The sequence below is a fragment of the Anomalospiza imberbis genome, chromosome 5, assembly GCF_031753505.1.
Source record: "Anomalospiza imberbis isolate Cuckoo-Finch-1a 21T00152 chromosome 5, ASM3175350v1, whole genome shotgun sequence".
NCBI classification, from domain to species: domain Eukaryota; kingdom Metazoa; phylum Chordata; class Aves; order Passeriformes; family Viduidae; genus Anomalospiza; species Anomalospiza imberbis.
In genome coordinates this window covers 21,331,884-21,348,489 of record NC_089685.1, presented here as the reverse complement: position 1 = coordinate 21,348,489, position 16,606 = coordinate 21,331,884, and the positions used below count along the sequence as shown (strand labels likewise).

At 39.2% G+C, this 16,606-nt stretch overlaps 1 protein-coding gene across 1 annotated transcript; it reads left to right on the top strand.

Annotated features, from left to right (window-relative positions):
* Nucleotides 1-6,681: 6,681 nt before the first annotated feature.
* On the top strand, nucleotides 6,682-15,909 carry LOC137473827 (hyaluronidase-1-like). Its single transcript, XM_068189843.1, has 3 exons — nucleotides 6,682-8,118; nucleotides 14,015-14,104; nucleotides 15,254-15,909. The coding sequence occupies exons 1-3, from the start codon at nucleotides 7,201-7,203 to the stop codon at nucleotides 15,680-15,682; spliced, it is 1,437 nt and encodes a 478-aa protein (XP_068045944.1). The 5' UTR covers nucleotides 6,682-7,200; the 3' UTR covers nucleotides 15,683-15,909.
* Nucleotides 15,910-16,606: the final 697 nt, after the last annotated feature.

Sequence of the window (16,606 nt, the reverse complement as noted above, 5' to 3'; positions counted from 1 at the left end):
TCATGTATTTGATATATAAAATGGTATAATACTCCAGATGTTTCTTCCACACACAAAATACTTCTTTTACTCAATCCTTCAGTAATTGAAAAATTGTTTGTGGCACATATGTATTCAATCTCCCTCTACTGCACAGACAGATTTAAATCATATTACTTTATCTTCCCCTGGTATTCAAAGTGTCATCAATAATTTGCAGTGATTTAAACTGACAGTACAATCTTTTAACTAGTATAATACTGGGACTCATAATCTGTGTCTTTATTTTCCCTCTGTCATTGTGCTGAGTAGCCCTCAATCTTGCTGGTGCTAGTGAAATGACTTGGCATAAGAAACAATGTGTGTGAACATGTAGTAGTCTGGCCTCTAATAACTAGAGACAAAGGTACTACAGGTAGAGGAGGATAGACCAGGACATAGGAAGGGTTTTTTTTTATAACTACAGTGGTTATTTTTAATAGAATAATTTTGGGCTCCATGGGAACAATGTCTTGTCAATACCAGTATTTTCCCTTTCATTTCTACACTTCCTTGCTTTTCTCCCAGTTTAAGGCATGACACAAACTGCACATAACAGAAAGAATAAAACTAAACAGGAATTGCCTAAGCAAAACTCTGCCCCAAAAATTATTTACTGTAAATCTTTGACACACACCAGAGAATGTCCTCTGGCATTTTCCATTTGCTTTTATATGAATAAACCACAGTTCACAAAAACATCAGCAATGATAGCATATGCCTGGATCCCCATCTCCTTGGACTTTGAATTTCTTTTCATATATTTTGCATGAAAATAAAGAGATGCTACTCCCTGCTTTGCAACCTGGTATTTTTGCTCACCTAATGGAAATGAACTGTAATATGTCAATCATAGGTTCATTTCTGAACTTTGATCTTTAAAAGAGATCACAAACATAGAATCAGAATTATAGAATGGCTTGGATTGGAAAAGACCTTAAATATTATCCAGTTCCAACCCTCCTGTCATGGGCAGGGATGCCACCCACCAGATCAGGTTGCTCAAAACCACATCCAACCTGGCCTTGAGCATTTCCAGGGATGGGGCATCCACAGCTTCTCTGGCTAAACTGTGCCAGAGCCTCACCACCCTCATAGTGAAGAATTTGTTCCCTGCATCTAATCTAACTTGTTCTCTTTCAGTTTGAAGCCATTCTCCCTTGTCCTTTCACTACATGCCCTTGCAAAAAGTCCTTGTCCATCTCTCTTGCAGGCCCCATTAGGTACCAGAAGGCTGCTCTCAGGTCTCCCCAGAGCCTTCTGTTCTCCAGGCTGAACAACCCCAACTCTCTCAGCTTGTCTTTATAGGAGAGGCACTTTGAGCATCTGAGCATCTTCATAACCCCCTTCTGGATACATTGGAACAAATCCATGTCCTTCTTATATTGGGGGTCCTGGAGCTGGATGCAGCATTCCAGGTGGGTTCTCACAGGGGCAGGGTAGAGAGGCAGGCTGCTGGTCCTTATTCTCTTCATGTAGCCCTGGGTGTGGTTGGCTTTCTGGCGCAAACACAGGATGCTGGGTCATGTTGACCTTCTCATCAACCAGCGCCCCAAGTCCTTCTCCTCAGGATGTTGTTGTCCTTCTGTCCATTTTTAACTTGGGATCTAATCTGAGAAATATAACCGGACAATGACAAAGATATGAGAGTTGAGAGACTGAAAACTGGCAATTGTGAAGGTACAGTGGATACTTAATCTCTCTCTAGTGCAGTTTTACATTTTGGACCACAGAAGGTTTCAAGATAGAATACTTCTGTTAAGACTGTATTCTCTGTCCATTTTCCAGCTTAATCATGAAAGCCATTATTCAATAAAAACAGGAGAAACAAGAATTTTTGCATAATTTTCAAACAGAAGAATAACAACAGGGTCAGACCAAGACAGAGGCAGACTGGACAGATTTAGTCATTCCTGTATTTCCTAAGAAGACAGAGAAATATACAAACGTGTAGATAAACACATTGTAAATATATATGATGTGCATATAAATTATACCTCATAGGGAATAATGTATTAATGCACAAGCTTTTTCAAATTATTTGCAAGCAACTTTGAAATGTCATTGTGTGGCAAAAAAAACCCCCTTAAATACAGTAGAAATGTCTGTATTTCTTAGCCGTAATAATAACTTCTACACCAAATGAGGTCAGCCTACATTCAAAAAAAGGACACTTCTAGCTGCCAATTTTATACATTCCTCAGAGGAATTCAAACAATTCAGTTTCATTTTCTCCCTTTTTGTCAGCTGATTTTATTTCATTTCCTAGAAAAATAATTTCATACAAATATGAGAAATGCTAGTTAAAATGAATATGTTTGCCACGAAACAAAGGGTGAAGTATGCTCAGCAGCTGCAAGACAGGAGTCAATAGCACATATGAGAGCCTGAAAACAAACGTGGAAAAATGTTGTAAATCTGGTTTAGATTACAAAACATGACTCTTTTGTTGGAAAAGTCACTTTTCCTCTGTGAGTTAACTGTATTCTTTCCTAATCTGGATTTTAAATTGTGTTAATCAGATACTGCTTATGAGAGAATCATAAATGGCTGTTACCATAGGAACTACAGATTTTTTAAATTTTGTATCTGAATTTTGGTGTAATTATTGAGTTCAATGACAGAGGTGCAGTATAATGAATACTTCACAGATTAAACCAATTGTGTTATAGCTAATTGCATGGACTATACTTCAAGTCAGCACATAAATGAGCATAAAATGAGAGGATGACTTTGCTGGCTGTTATGAAGTTGTGTTGTCTGGTTATATGACCAACATAAAAATTGTAATAAGCAGCAGCTGTAATGTCATGTGTTGCAGTGCAAAAAATGCTGGGATAATCAATAAAAACCATTAGAGAAGAACTGTCTATCTAGAGAACACCATTGATCTGTATTGGAACACACAGTGTGCAAATAGGTTTCTTTAGCATGAGAGTCTATATTTTTATGAATTTTAAGTGGTATATTTTGTAATCAAAGTGTGCAATTAAGATGTCTAGTTCAGTTGTTTTCAACTATTTGGAAATCAAAATACTGTGGAATTCTGACTAATAAACACAGTTGAGTACAGGTTGGACAAAGCAGTTGTTTGGGAAAAGTAAATGTTTGCAATTTTTACAAAAATTATGAGAGGAATATGCAGAAATGATCTGATCTTTCAAGAAATTCAAGAAATTGCAAAATTCAAACTTTCTAAAGGATGTATTGAAGTCCAGCCATAACCTGCTTCATCCTAGACTGCATAAGAGAAACTGAGGCAAATAGAAAACTACATTATTTTGTGCAGTGAAAACATGATTCAGAATTTCCTGAATGCAATTAAAAAGACCTCATCAACTTTGTGAGATTTGTGATCAGACCCCATTTCATTCACTTATGAACTCATTTTTGTTTTTAGAATATAGAGCAGAAACTCTGAGTGCATATTCTGCTCTGAAAACACTGTAGTGCCACAGAAAGCTATCTGCAAGTTTGAGAAGTTAAACTGACCATGATAATGTGTCATTGAATTAAAAAAAAAAAAAAGGGAGAATTTGAACCAAAGTTGATAATGAGCTTCAGAGAGGAATTGTTAGTGTCTCTGCTCATTAAAAACAGGGATTAAAGCAGTCCAATTAGTGGCCATGCATGGCAGTAAAAAGGATGAAGTCCAAAGACACAGCAATGGAAATTGTAATAAAAGATGTTTTGTTCTTGTTTAGAGGTTCCTTCGTGCATTTGTGAAACAACAGATAATTTATTTTCTCGTCATTCAGAACTATAGGCTTATCTGCTTCTTTGAAAACTTGTTTCCCTTGCCTTCAGAAGAATTTTTAAAGAAAAAATATCTGTAATTAAATTCCCATCTGCAAATAACATCAGAATTAATTGCAGATTAATGCAACTATATTGGAACTTTTTCAAATTATTATTTTTTTTCTTCTAATTATCTCCCTTTTAAGGAACTGTATATATGGTAATGTCTCCTGTGTGGAATAAAAAGTAGCATGGAAAGTGAGATGCTTTGCAATGAAATGCAGTGCTTTAATTGCAGTGAGATGCTTTAGCCATCTAAAAGGTAGGCATGTTAGCTATGTACTTACCATCTTTTTTAGATTAATAGAGATCACTGAGTAGCTAATTTCATGTAGCTTTAAATGAGGAATTTACACCAACTTTCTGAGGTATCAAGTATTCACTAGAGGATCCTGAATGACTGCCCTTGATCAGATCCTAACTTCTAAATTGATTGAGCAGGATTAGACAGATTTCCACCTTTTTTTTTTGGTGGGATTCATCTTGCAGGTGCAGAAATCTGCATGTCTAGAGTTGAGCAACATGTTCAGCCTTCTTCACAATTTCAAAGATTTGGTCAATCCGAATCTTGAGAATTATTTGACATTTCCTGAGATAAATGTTTGAATTTTGTCACTTGTGATGTTTTGTCCTGAGTGATCAACTCTGGGGGTGAGCCAGGTGACCTCCAGAGATCCCTTCCAGCTTCAGCTACTCTGTTATTTAAAGTCTTGTCAGGGGCTTTAAAATCTTGTCAGGCAACAAGAATTGCCCAAGAACTAAAAATACATACTAAAAATACCCTGTAATATGATCTCGTAACCTAACTCTGTTATGATTTATTATCTGCAATATTCTAATGTCTAGGGCTCTCAGATCTAGACAAGAACTGTACTGTGTTAGTCATTAATATCTAAAAAACTGATTTAATTATATGTACATAATAACAGACGGCTGAACGATCCAGCATTTGGATTGTGGGAACAGGAAGCTGGGATCTTTTCCCAGATATTTTCTTACACAGAAATTCACTACAGGTCTTTTCCTTTTTCCTGATGCTCTTCCCATTTTATCTGAGCTACCACTTTTTAAGAAAATCGGTGTTTATCTTATGGATTTGTTCACATTTACTGCAAAGCAATCCAGTCCAAATAATGAAAAATCACTTACCAATGTAGTAAGATCATTTGCTACATCAAAGAAGAAATGCAGAGTACTGTGGTGTGTTCCTCAGTTTGTATAAAACAGGAAGGGAAAGGCAGTTTTTGTGGCTTTTTTGTTTGTTTGTTTGTTTGTTTTTCTCAGGCCATGGCATTACTTAGATGATTGTGCAAGACTGCAGGAAAATGGAGAAAAATGTACCAGTTACAAGCATAAAACTTGCTTCCAACAGATCAGTGCAGTGAAAATAACCTTCTGTCCTTTTTGAGCAGGCAGGCTTTTAAGTAGTGTTGGCTTGGTGGCAATGGCCCATTTCACTCAAGGATGATGTCCTTAATAGGATCGAGAGGATTATGAACAACATTTTAAAACTTGGGTGCTAAATCTATATTTAGGTCTACAGAACAAGCATTCAGAGAGCGGGTGAGGAAACAACAGAGCATAACTCTCTGGTAGTGAGGGCTTGCTCCTGGGAAATCCTGAGTTTTGGCTTCTTGCAGTCCTGCCCTTCACTCCCTACCCCAGCCACAGTTCCATGCAAATTGCTTCCTTCTCATCTTGGGAAGGTGCTCTCATATCAGACCACAGATGAGGGAACTCAATGCTTTTCTGGGACTGAGGATGGAAAAACACAAAACTGAGGATAGAAAAGGGCTATTCTGTAGGAGACATAAGGACAAAGTAGAGTTTAAGAGAAAGGCAGAAAAGTATGAGAGCAGTGTCAGACAGGAAAAGATCCATCAGACCCAGAGGATGGAAGAATGACATGGAAGGACAAATGACAGAAGAAGAAATCCTGGATTATATAACTTATTAGAGCAAACATATTTTCAAACAGGGGAAAGCTCTTCTAGTCTAGAAGATGAATTTAGTGATTAACTGATGTTAACGGAGGAAATACCAGTGATAAGTAAAGCCAGACTTTAGAGGCAAGGAAAGAAATCACTAAAATGGATGTAAAAATAGGGAAACATCCACTTTCAGGACATTTAAAATTCACATGTCTGGTGCATGAATTGAACCTGCAATGCACATAGTGATTGCAGTGATTTAACATGTGTCTAAATTGGTGAATGATAGAAAATAACAGCTGAGATGATAAACTATGTTGTACTAGATATATTCATAGAGAAACCTTGTTAATGATCTCTGTAGCATAAAAAGATCAGCAAAGAAACCTGAATAACAAACCCAAGACAGAGCTGAATTGTGCTTGTTGGTGATGAGACTGGAGCAGAGACTGATCCTGGAGCAGAGGCAGATTCTGGAGGACATGGGGACTTGTGGACATGGGGTACAAAGCAGGGGTGTGTCCGGGATACCAGCAGCCTTGCAGCTCTGGCAGCTCCCAGAGTACTGCAGCCCCAAGCCAGTGTGACTATCAGGTAACATCAGACCCTGAAAGGAAAAATTAAGATGAATACACCTCATTTCTAAAAACTAGCCCCTTTTTCAAAGATACAGCATTTTCTTTCAGCTAGTTCAGATCTGCTTAATGTATTTTATCTTCTTTAACATACAGATATTTAATTTGTCTTCGGAATAAGTAGCTTAGACCACTACGTCATTAGTAGTATCCCTCTTCTAGCCTGCAGATTGATTATCTCACTTGCATCTATTAATTTAGAAAATGAAAATGAAATTCAGGGGTAGAAAACAATATTTTCATATCCTGAAAATTGCAGAGTTTCTGAGTTGTCTTCATTTATCTATGTGAAGTAGAAGTGTCTGCCTTTTATTTAAATTACCTTTCCTATTGTGACCATTTGAATATAAAGATAGTAAAGGCTCTAGACCTGCTGTGATGATCTTCTAGGCAAGTCAGAGTGACCATAGCAGAGCTTGTTTGGAAGCTGAAATTTCAAATGAGTGCACATTCTTTTTTGATACTGCCATTTTAGGTTATTACTTTATTATCTAGTTTTTTAGACATGAGGGAGCAAATAAATATTATAGAAAGGTCTGAAACAACTGTGTGAGAAGTCTGGGTGAAAAGAAAGTGAAGTTTCCAAAGAGTGTAGTCCATCAAAATGCTTTTCAAAGCATTTGAAATTAGTGTTAACTTTTACAAGATCAGTTTTGCACTTTTCTCTCTTTGCGCTGAGTTTAATGTTATCTAAAGCAAATCAAGCTGAAAGACATTCCCTAACCATCAAATTTGCCTCCATGCTGTCTTTCTGACATCTTATCTTGGTTTTGTTTTCAAGGGCACATCATAGCAACTTCCCAGAAAAAGCCCAAGCCATGGATGTTGGGGTCCCAGCATTGGCAGTGGTGGCACTGCTCACTCTGGCTGATGCTCACCTGCCGAAGCCAGCACGGGCCCCTCTGGTTCTGCACAAGCCTTTCATGGTTGTTTGGAACGCGCCAACTGAGCAGTGCAGGCTGCGCTACAAGGTGGACCTGGATCTCAGTGTTTTTGACATTGCATCCAACATCAATGAGACTCTGAGTGGATCCAATGTGACAATCTTCTATCACACCCATTTGGGATACTATCCCTACTACTCAGATAACGGAGATCCCATTAATGGAGGGGTGCCCCAGAACGAAAGTCTTATCAAACACCTTAGCAAAGCAAAGTCTGACATTGACTATTGCATACCCATGAAGAAATTTCAGGGACTTGCAGTCATTGACTGGGAAAACTGGAGGCCCCAGTGGGATAGGAACTGGGGCAATAAAAGCATTTATAGAAATAAATCTCTTGAGATTGTTAGGAGACGGCATCCTCGGTGGCCAGAGGACAAAATTAGGAAAGTGGCTAAAGAGGAATTTGAAAATGCTGGCAGGAGTTTTATGAATAACACCATCCTTCTGGCTGAGCATATGAGACCAAACGGTTTGTGGGGTTACTATCTTTACCCAGACTGCTACAATTATGATTACAAAGAACACCCCCAAACATACACAGGGAAATGCCCACCCATTGAGTCTTTCCGCAATGACCTCCTGCTTTGGCTGTGGAAGGAAAGCACTGCTCTCTACCCTTCCATATACCTGGATTATATACTGAAGTCAAGTCCAAATGCACTAAAATTTGTTCACTATCGGGTTAAAGAGGCAATACGTGTTGCCTCAATTGCTAGAAACGACTATGTTTTGCCTGTATTTGTTTACTCCAGACCATTTTATGCCTATACTTTTCATGTTTTAACAGAGGTAAGCAGACAGACTTCTTTCAAAATGTAGAAATTAGAAACAGCCTCTTAGAAAAAATATGTTCGCCTCTTAGAAAAAATATGTTCTAAAAGCACTTACACATTTGTTTTTCATGTTTAAGGTAGCCCCCTGAGAGGAAGTTCTGTAGTCACAGTACAAAACTATGCCTTTCAAGAGTTAATGTTGCAGTGGTTTGGTCTACCTCTGTGAGATAACATTGTATACTTTTAATGAAAGTAGTTTAGAAAGAAAGTACAAAGAAATATATTCTTTAAGGAAGTAATTAATTGTGGTATTTTTATTTTTCAGAGCAGCTTGTGAAATGAGCTTGACAGATATTGTGAAGTTTAAAATTAATTAGTGCAATGGAAAGATAAACTTTCATGAGAAAAGTGCTAAACTGTGGAGTCTTTTTATCAAAGAAACCCAGTTTTTGAGTCATGCAATGTTCCATCAACCAGTGTTCAAGTGTAATAAATATGTAATGGCCACAACACTGAAGGTAAAATATATATGTGAAAATCTCAGACTTTCTGGATAGGTAATGATGATTGTCGCTCTGACTTTGTTTATGCCCATAATAGAGACTCACTATTTCACTTATTCATTTATCTAATAGTTGCTTCAAGTGCCAAAAGCTTTTCTTTGATTTCTATCAATTCCATGAGAAAGGAGAAAATCTGGGACTGGGAACTCATGGGAATTACATCTTGATAACAAAGGGCATCTGGGGGTGCTCCCTCCCTTTATTTTATGCACAGCTGCTTGGGAAATTCCTTCTAATGCTGCCAGAGACAAGTTCCTGACTCAAACCAGAACAGAAAAAGGGAGAGAAGTGGCAAGGGAAAAGGCAAAGTTCAGTCCAGTAAATCACAGGCTGTGTGGGGCTTCAGCCCGGAGCTGAGAAGGTGCAGCAGATCCCTAAGAGCCTGAGAAATGTGTTGGGCTGACCCCAAGAAGCAAATGATACTTTCAGGCTGTCCCTGAGAAGCAAATTGTACATAGAAGGAATTAGGAATCTGGTCTGGTTCATTTTGAGCAACCAGTAGTAATTTGGAGTAATGCTTCTCTCAGGTTACATTCTTTAACTCACCAGCCTGTTTTCCAGTAGCATGTAGCCATTTACTTTTGGATGCTTGAAAGATTGCTTTACAACTTTACAAAGATCTTTACATAGCCAGTAAAACATATTTGGATTATGCTCCACTACGTATTTTCTAACAGGGACAGCGTGGGCAGGGTACTCAACAGGGGAGAGGGCTTGACCTGGCCAGACTACACACATCATCTGTGAGAACAGCTTGGGATCTGACAGGAACTTACAGGGTTTTATTTAAAAACATAGAAATGATCTAGAAAATAATGTTCTTGTCTTTTTTTCATAGCCCTTCAGCTACCGGGATAATTTAAATGTGTTTTTGTATGTTCAGGTTTTAGACTAGGTTGGAGTTTCTCATGACACCCATGCCAAGCCCCTAAGTAATGCTCACAGAGTTACAAAAAAGGCATGAAACCTCTGCCCTCCAGAAACAATGTGCATGAAGGTGACAAGGAAAGGTCCCAGGACAATGACATCCAGCTAAATGGCCACAGAAAAATTGGGGCAGTAGGCAGATGGGATAGTTTCCTGAATTCTGGCAGGGACTGAGCCAGGACAACCACAGTCTTGCTCTATTCAGCTGTGCAAGAGCTGTGTTTTCTATTCCAACAGAAACACTACTGACATTCAAGACTTGTGTGCAAGCCCTTCTGCACAAAGGGTTTCTGTGAAGTTGCACAGTGGAGTCAGAAAAAATGGTTGTGAGTCAGAGTCACTGAGGGAAAGACACAGGTCTACCAAACCTTCAGAAAGATGAAAGGCCCCGGTCCCAGACAGATGCTGTAGCTGTGTGTGCTGTACCTTTCACCCCAACTGCATCTGGAAATCAGGAGACTTGTGCATAAGATGTCTGAGAAATTAATCCTGCTCTTTATCTTGGAAGCAATTTATAAATTCTGAATTGGGATCCAAATCAATATGAAAGGTTTTTGTATTTGCTAGAAATGTGTATAAGCAGTTTGCCATCTGTAGGGTATTTAGAAACTTTCTGCTTAGACAATTCACTACTAAGCATGTGGGGGAGGGAAGTCTCACAGTAGCATCTGTGCTTCCTGACTAAATGTCTGAAATCATTAATAAAGCAGGATGGCAACTGGCAAATGATTAATAATGGATAGTAATCCTGTTGTTCCCCTACAGATAGTCTTCTCTAATGACCAGGTGTGCATGTGTATAGAGACCAACCCCTGCAACCATGCCAAGCTTGAACTACTGTTGCTGAATACAGAAAACTCTTGTCTGTAACTAAGACTCTTCAAGATTACAGATATTTTTCTTTCCTCAACATGTAACTAGAACTGACTGTCTTGTTTCACATTCATCTTGAGCTCCAAAACTAATGGTTTAGTTCACCTCCTTTTAAGGTCCAGTGCAGTGACGTGGGTGATCTAAATACAAAGAAACATTGACAGACAGTAGGGCTTCCTCCTCCCTGCCAAATCAGGTGTCCATTTGGGGATAGCCCAGCCGAGTCTTGAGGACCTTAGATAGTGGCACCCTATCCCCCAAAAGCTTGTACAAAAATGAGCATCACAAGGGAAGAGGCTTGTTGACTTGTTAATCATCTGGACAAATACCAGTTGCCAAAGTCTGATACAAGAAACAAATTAGGATTCCCCAGCTAGACAAATGATAAGATATTAATATTTAAAATGTCTATTTTTTGAAAATTGCATGTTTTCTTCCATATGAGGCTTTTATTACACTCTCAAAGAGCCATTCCAGTGAGGCCCCACCAATGCCAAGCTGTGCTGTGTGAGAAGGGGCACATGGTTCAGTCCCAAAATCAGGACTGCTGTGTCAGAGGCTGCTGGTGGAGTTCATGTGCCTCACTCAGTTCTTCATGGAGGGTCTTTCTTACCTCTGGCCCAAATTTGTCATTCTCAGCTATTAGGAGAGGCACATATCTTCCCTTTCTCAAAATACCCAAATGAAGAATGAAACCTTTATTTTCTAACCCTGTCTGTGGCAGAGGAGGAGGAAGTAGGGGATGGTGCCTCCTTCTTTGTATGACCATCCACTGGTCAGAGTGTCTGCATCTGGTGCAGAAGCTCTTGGCTCTGTTGTCTTCCCAACCTGCTCAGGATGAATCCAGCACACTGGAGGGTGCAACCTCCTCCCTAGGTCATTTGAGGAAGAGCTCTTCTGTATTTATGGCTTTTGAGGTACTGAGCCTGACACATTCATTCAGTAAAAGACATAACTATGCCTAGAAATGACAGTCCGAAAACTTATGTCTTTCCTTGTGGGCAGGTTACCTAATTATTAACACAAATTTATCATAAGCTGTAGTTGGGTTCCCACTTATTTATCTTTCTCTCCTTTGAACATTCATTGAGTTGGTGCAAAGCGAAATGGCATCAGACAGAGATGTCATCTGAAGCCTCATGATGAAGGCAACCCTCTCTGGACGGTTATCTGACATTATATATCAGACCAGCTCTTTCTATTTCTCTCCTTCTGGGAAGGACTCTCAGCACCTGACCTTTGTTCCACCTGTGCAGGTGCAGTAAGAGTCCTTTAAGAATCCCTAGGAAAGCATGCCTTCCAATAAAATGCCAAATTGTGGCCTTAGCCAAAGAGAAGTGCTGAATTTCTCAGTGTTGTCAAGGTGGTAATTCTAGATTGCAGGAAAATGGAAGAGTAAGTGCCTCAGGGACTTAGGTGTGAAATTACCAGTGCCATTGGACCTCACACATCTAGAGGCCTGGATGAATTTTAAGGATTCATTTTGTCAGTTTATATCCATATGAATTGGACATGAAGTGCTGTAATATTTTTTGTGGATCTGATAAAACTAACAAAAGAAAGATGTGGAATATGGGGTTATAAAAACTAGATTTACTGCCTTCTGGTCAAGCACTCTAATTCCCAGAGCATATTACTTACAAAAAATTTATTTCACGGTTTTCTCAGGTCCTAGTTCATCCAGCAATCTTCAGTATTTATTGACTATTTATTCTGGAGGTCTGATAAGTTTTAATTCATTATTTAATGAGATCTGAAAAGTGTTAGTGCAAAATCACTCAACCCGTCATGTGAGTAATGTAGAATCACATCCAGTCTTTGCATCTGGGTAAGCTTCATAAAATGTTTTGCAGATGACGAAGACCTGGGAACCCTCATTACTATCACAACAGACTGAATTCTGAATTTCACAATCTTTTAACATTTGATGTTTTGATCTTCATTTAACACACTCTTTTTTTTTTTTTTTTTTTTTTTTTACTTATTCATTAATTAATTCCTATAGGAAATACCCATCCACCTTAACCCCCTTGAAAATAACACTTGCAGTCCACACCACTTTCCTTTAAAAAGTATTACTGGTCTGTATGCTTTTAAGACTAAGGACAGTCTCTAAAACGCTGTTTGGGTGATCAGCAGCAACAGGAGCTTCAGGCAAGACCAGTTATACCTTAAATCACTCTGAACTCTGGACTAAGAGACAGTAAGCAAGCTCTACTCTTCCACACTTTTGCAGGTTCTCCTGCACTTTTTGTCCAACTTTTAGTTAGGGGTCAAAGCCACTGCTCACTCTGAATTCCCTGTAATTGTCTTCAACTCTTCAGTGGTTTCTCCCTTTCCCACGACATTTATTTGTGCTTTTTTGTATCTCTCAGGTCACAAATGTTTCAGGAATGGAAATTCCATAACTATGCATTGATAAATCAATGCAGGTCCACTAACACAGAGGAATATATTATTTAGTAGTAATTAATAATGGTTCTTCCACTCTGTAATTTTGCTTTTCTAAATTTGCCACCACCATACTGAGATGATTTGGCTGGTATTTTTGATTGCTATCTAGTTAAAGAGTTGCAAAACTGTATAAAAGACCATAAATATATTTTTAAAGGAATTTTCTCTTCATCAAATTGAGAAATATTGTAATGTCTGTCATTACACATACTGATCAGGAATTACTTTTTAATCAATTATTGTAGACAGAAATGGTTTTAGATGTAATTGAGTCTTGATATTTGGGGGAAGAATTTCCTTCCTACATATTTTTGAATATTTAATTGCATTTTTCCAGACACAATATTCATAATCTCAGAGAATGGCTTTAAGACACTTGCAAGATACATTGCCATGTGGTTGGCAAGGCACTGGTGACTCCTGTTCAACACTCAGGCTGCTCTGGTAGAGTTGTATTATTGCTCTTGCTATAACTCAGCTGCTTATTGGTTCAATTCTAAAAGTGGACATGGTTAAATATGCAGGTGTGTGCATTTGGGTTTTTCCCCCCACTTGACACTTGTAGCAGGGAGAGAGGTTCATTTTTCAAAGATATGTTTCTTGGACTAATGGCACTCATGCTGGTAGAAACAGCAGCCCTGTCTGTAAATGGCTAAAGCAGCACGAGTTAGACCCTGCCTAAAGCCATCCACTGTAGCCAGACACAGTAAGGGTGATCTGGTGATGTGTGATCAGACTGGCCGTCACTTGCCAAAAATGCTACCTAGGGAGGTTTGGTAATCATTCAAAGACTAGTACATTTTATGGTCACTAAATTCTTACTCCACCGTCTTGGTTGGAGGAACCCTTGTGAACAAATGATAAAGACTTCATTATTTAAGAGGCGCACTGATGAATGCAACCTATGCAAACCTTTGTAGAGACACAGAAGAGCTTTCTAAACTAAACAGTGATTTTATTTTGAAGAATATGCCTCAGGACCAATGCTTCCTCTGGGGAAAAAAAAAAGAAGTGATGCCCATATCCCAGTGCTTTTTTTACTTTTACTTTTGTATATTTGTTTTTCTCATGTGTGGATTTGGCCTTCTTTTTCAGAGGGATCTGGTCCATACCATCGGGGAAAGCGCGGCTTTGGGAGCAGCTGGAGTTGTTCTCTGGGGCAGTATGCAGTACGCCAGCTCAAAGGTCGGTCAGATCAATTTGCCAGTTCTTAGGAATCACCTCAATACCTCTTGTCTGGCACCACACCCTCCATAGCACTTATCTACCTTTATCAGTGCCAACATCGGATCTATCAGATCGGCCAACAACTGAGGATGATGGCTCAGTAATAATTTCAGGTCTCATTAATTCTGTTAGGCTGAAAATCCTGTTTCTCCAGAGCACATGGCTTTGGGCACATCATTTGTAGCTCAGTGGTATAATGAGTCCAGGTGAGGAGAAAGACAAGTTTCAAAACAATGCCATACAAATATAAGCATAGCTTGTTTTACAGTGTTCTACTTTGTAACTACTGCAGTTGTCCAGATTGACTGGGAAGGAATGGAGCCTGGAGGTGAGGTATTTTCTCCAGTTGCTAATGTTGAAAAGTTACATGGAAAATAATGTCACAAGACAAGCCCTAATTACTTCTCCAGGTTCTTCAGACTTTCAGAAATAAACCTTCTTGAGGACATGGGAGGCAGAACTGGAGTTTCCCAGGAGGAATGGCAGGATAGCCCCCATTCTTAAACCTGGGCTTTGGTGCCCACTCTGCTTTTCATGCAGTCGGCTGTCCAACTCCTGAAGTCTCTGGGAAAGTACCACTGAATTGGTCAGAGGAGCCAGGAAATCTGAACTGGAACTTTCGAGTTGCAATTGCAGCAACTTCTGTGCTGGTTTATGAATATTATGTGGCTCCTGGTAAACTGAAGGTATTGGAGTGATCAGTGCCAGAGTGGTGACTTAATTTGCGCTTTAAAACTTGTTAGTCCCCTGTGTTTCTCCCAGTCAGCAGTTGCCAGAAATCTCTACTTAAGGGAAAAGTTAGTCTCAGATATGAACCGTATTAACTCTCTTTCTACTTCCTGGGAATCCTTCCTAGTCTCACACTATATGTTCCTACCAGGCACTCAGATAGAAACTATAGTAGATGTCAATATTTTTCTAATCTTACACATGGAAATAAACTCATTTAAACTAAATAGATCCCTCAAGTATGTAAGTTGAACAAGATTTATCTCCATGGATTACTTTAAGCAAGAACAGTTTAGTAATAGCATCTTTTTAGACATAATAAACTTGAACATAATGCTAGTTACTGAGAAATGTGTCGTGGTCTTTTATTTTTCACAGGAGAGCTGCTTAACGGTGAAGCGGTACATCGATGGACCTTTGGGACACTACATCATTAATGTGACCTCAGCAGCCAAGCTCTGCAGCAAAGTCCTGTGCAAGAAGAATGGAAGATGCATCCGCAAAAACAGCGACTCTTCTGCTTACCTCCACTTGTCACCCAATGATTTTAAGATCCATGACTGTCACTCAGAGAGGGGCCCCAGGTTCCAGGTGACTGGTAAACCCAGCCTGGAGAGTATTGAAGCCATGAAGCAGAGGTTTATTTGTCAGTGTTACCAGGGCTGGACAGGAATATTTTGTGAATTGCCTGACCAAAAGCTATTGGAACACTGGGTTCATGTAGTGTTTAGTAGATCAAGAAAACAAAGCCTTTTTATCTTCCTCTTAGGAACCATGCAGCTTCTTCTGCTTTGTTCTACACATTAAGGTCTTCTAAGGCAGTGCAAGGGAATAAAATGGTGCCTCCAAGAGTTCTGTTTCTTAAAAAAAATATTGTAAAGGGAAAAGGCATTCTTGTTTAAATTATTTTATTCTGTTTTAGTCATTTTTCACTCCTGGAACTTTTTTAGACATTAAAAATTTTGAAATAATTTTTTTACCAGCTCCTTTACTCCTACCTTGTGTTTCACTCATGTGTTCAACAGATAAAGTTTCTGTTGCAGTGGAAGTTTTACCTGAGGAAAAAAAGTTGAATTAACTTGTAGAATGATTCAACCATGTCGAAGTTTAAAAAGAAGAACACAGAACCTCTTTGTTTTGGGGGTGGGTGATTTAACATAGTGATGAGGAGAGTGTTGTGGATCAGGGATTGGGAACTGTTCTCTGCAGCTCTTGCTGAAATCAAGTCATGCATTGTGTGAGCAACTGCACTGTGTCCAGAGCCACATCCATTGATCCTACTGCTTCTGTATAAGCAATGTGAAGAGTATAGACACCAGCACACACTTTAAAAATTTATATTTAAGTATTCTGAGGCCTAATTTGATTAATGTTACTTCCAGAGGTATTGGTATTTCCAGTACTAGTGTTCTGCCATCAGTTTCAAAGATACTGTCTGAGTGAACATCTCTGCAATTACTTTTAGGTGAGAGGATTCTGAGCTCTGAGAGCAGCGCTGGCAGCTGGCACCCAGCAGCACTTCCACTTGGGCAGGAAGTAGAGAAGCACTTCTTTTCTCACCCCAACCCCTTGGGAAGGAGGCATCCTTGCTGCCTTTGGAGTTGCTGCAGGTCTTTGCTTTCTGCTGGCTGGTCAGTGAGTGGGAAGTGAGAACAGGCTGACAGATCCTACTGTCATTGTGCATTTCCCTCAGCAAGTCAGGAGAAAATGAAGAACTCTATTCATTGAAAT

Excerpts from the sequence above, each read along its gene's own strand:
- LOC137473827 (XM_068189843.1), top strand. The coding sequence starts at position 7,201 with ATGGATGTTGGGGTCCCAGCATTGGCAGTGGTGGCACTGCTCACTCTG. Across the intron at positions 8,119-14,014 it reads CTTTTCATGTTTTAACAGAG|AGGGATCTGGTCCATACCAT; the intron begins GTAAGCAGACAG and ends CTTCTTTTTCAG. Across the intron at positions 14,105-15,253 it reads TGCAGTACGCCAGCTCAAAG|GAGAGCTGCTTAACGGTGAA; the intron begins GTCGGTCAGATC and ends TATTTTTCACAG.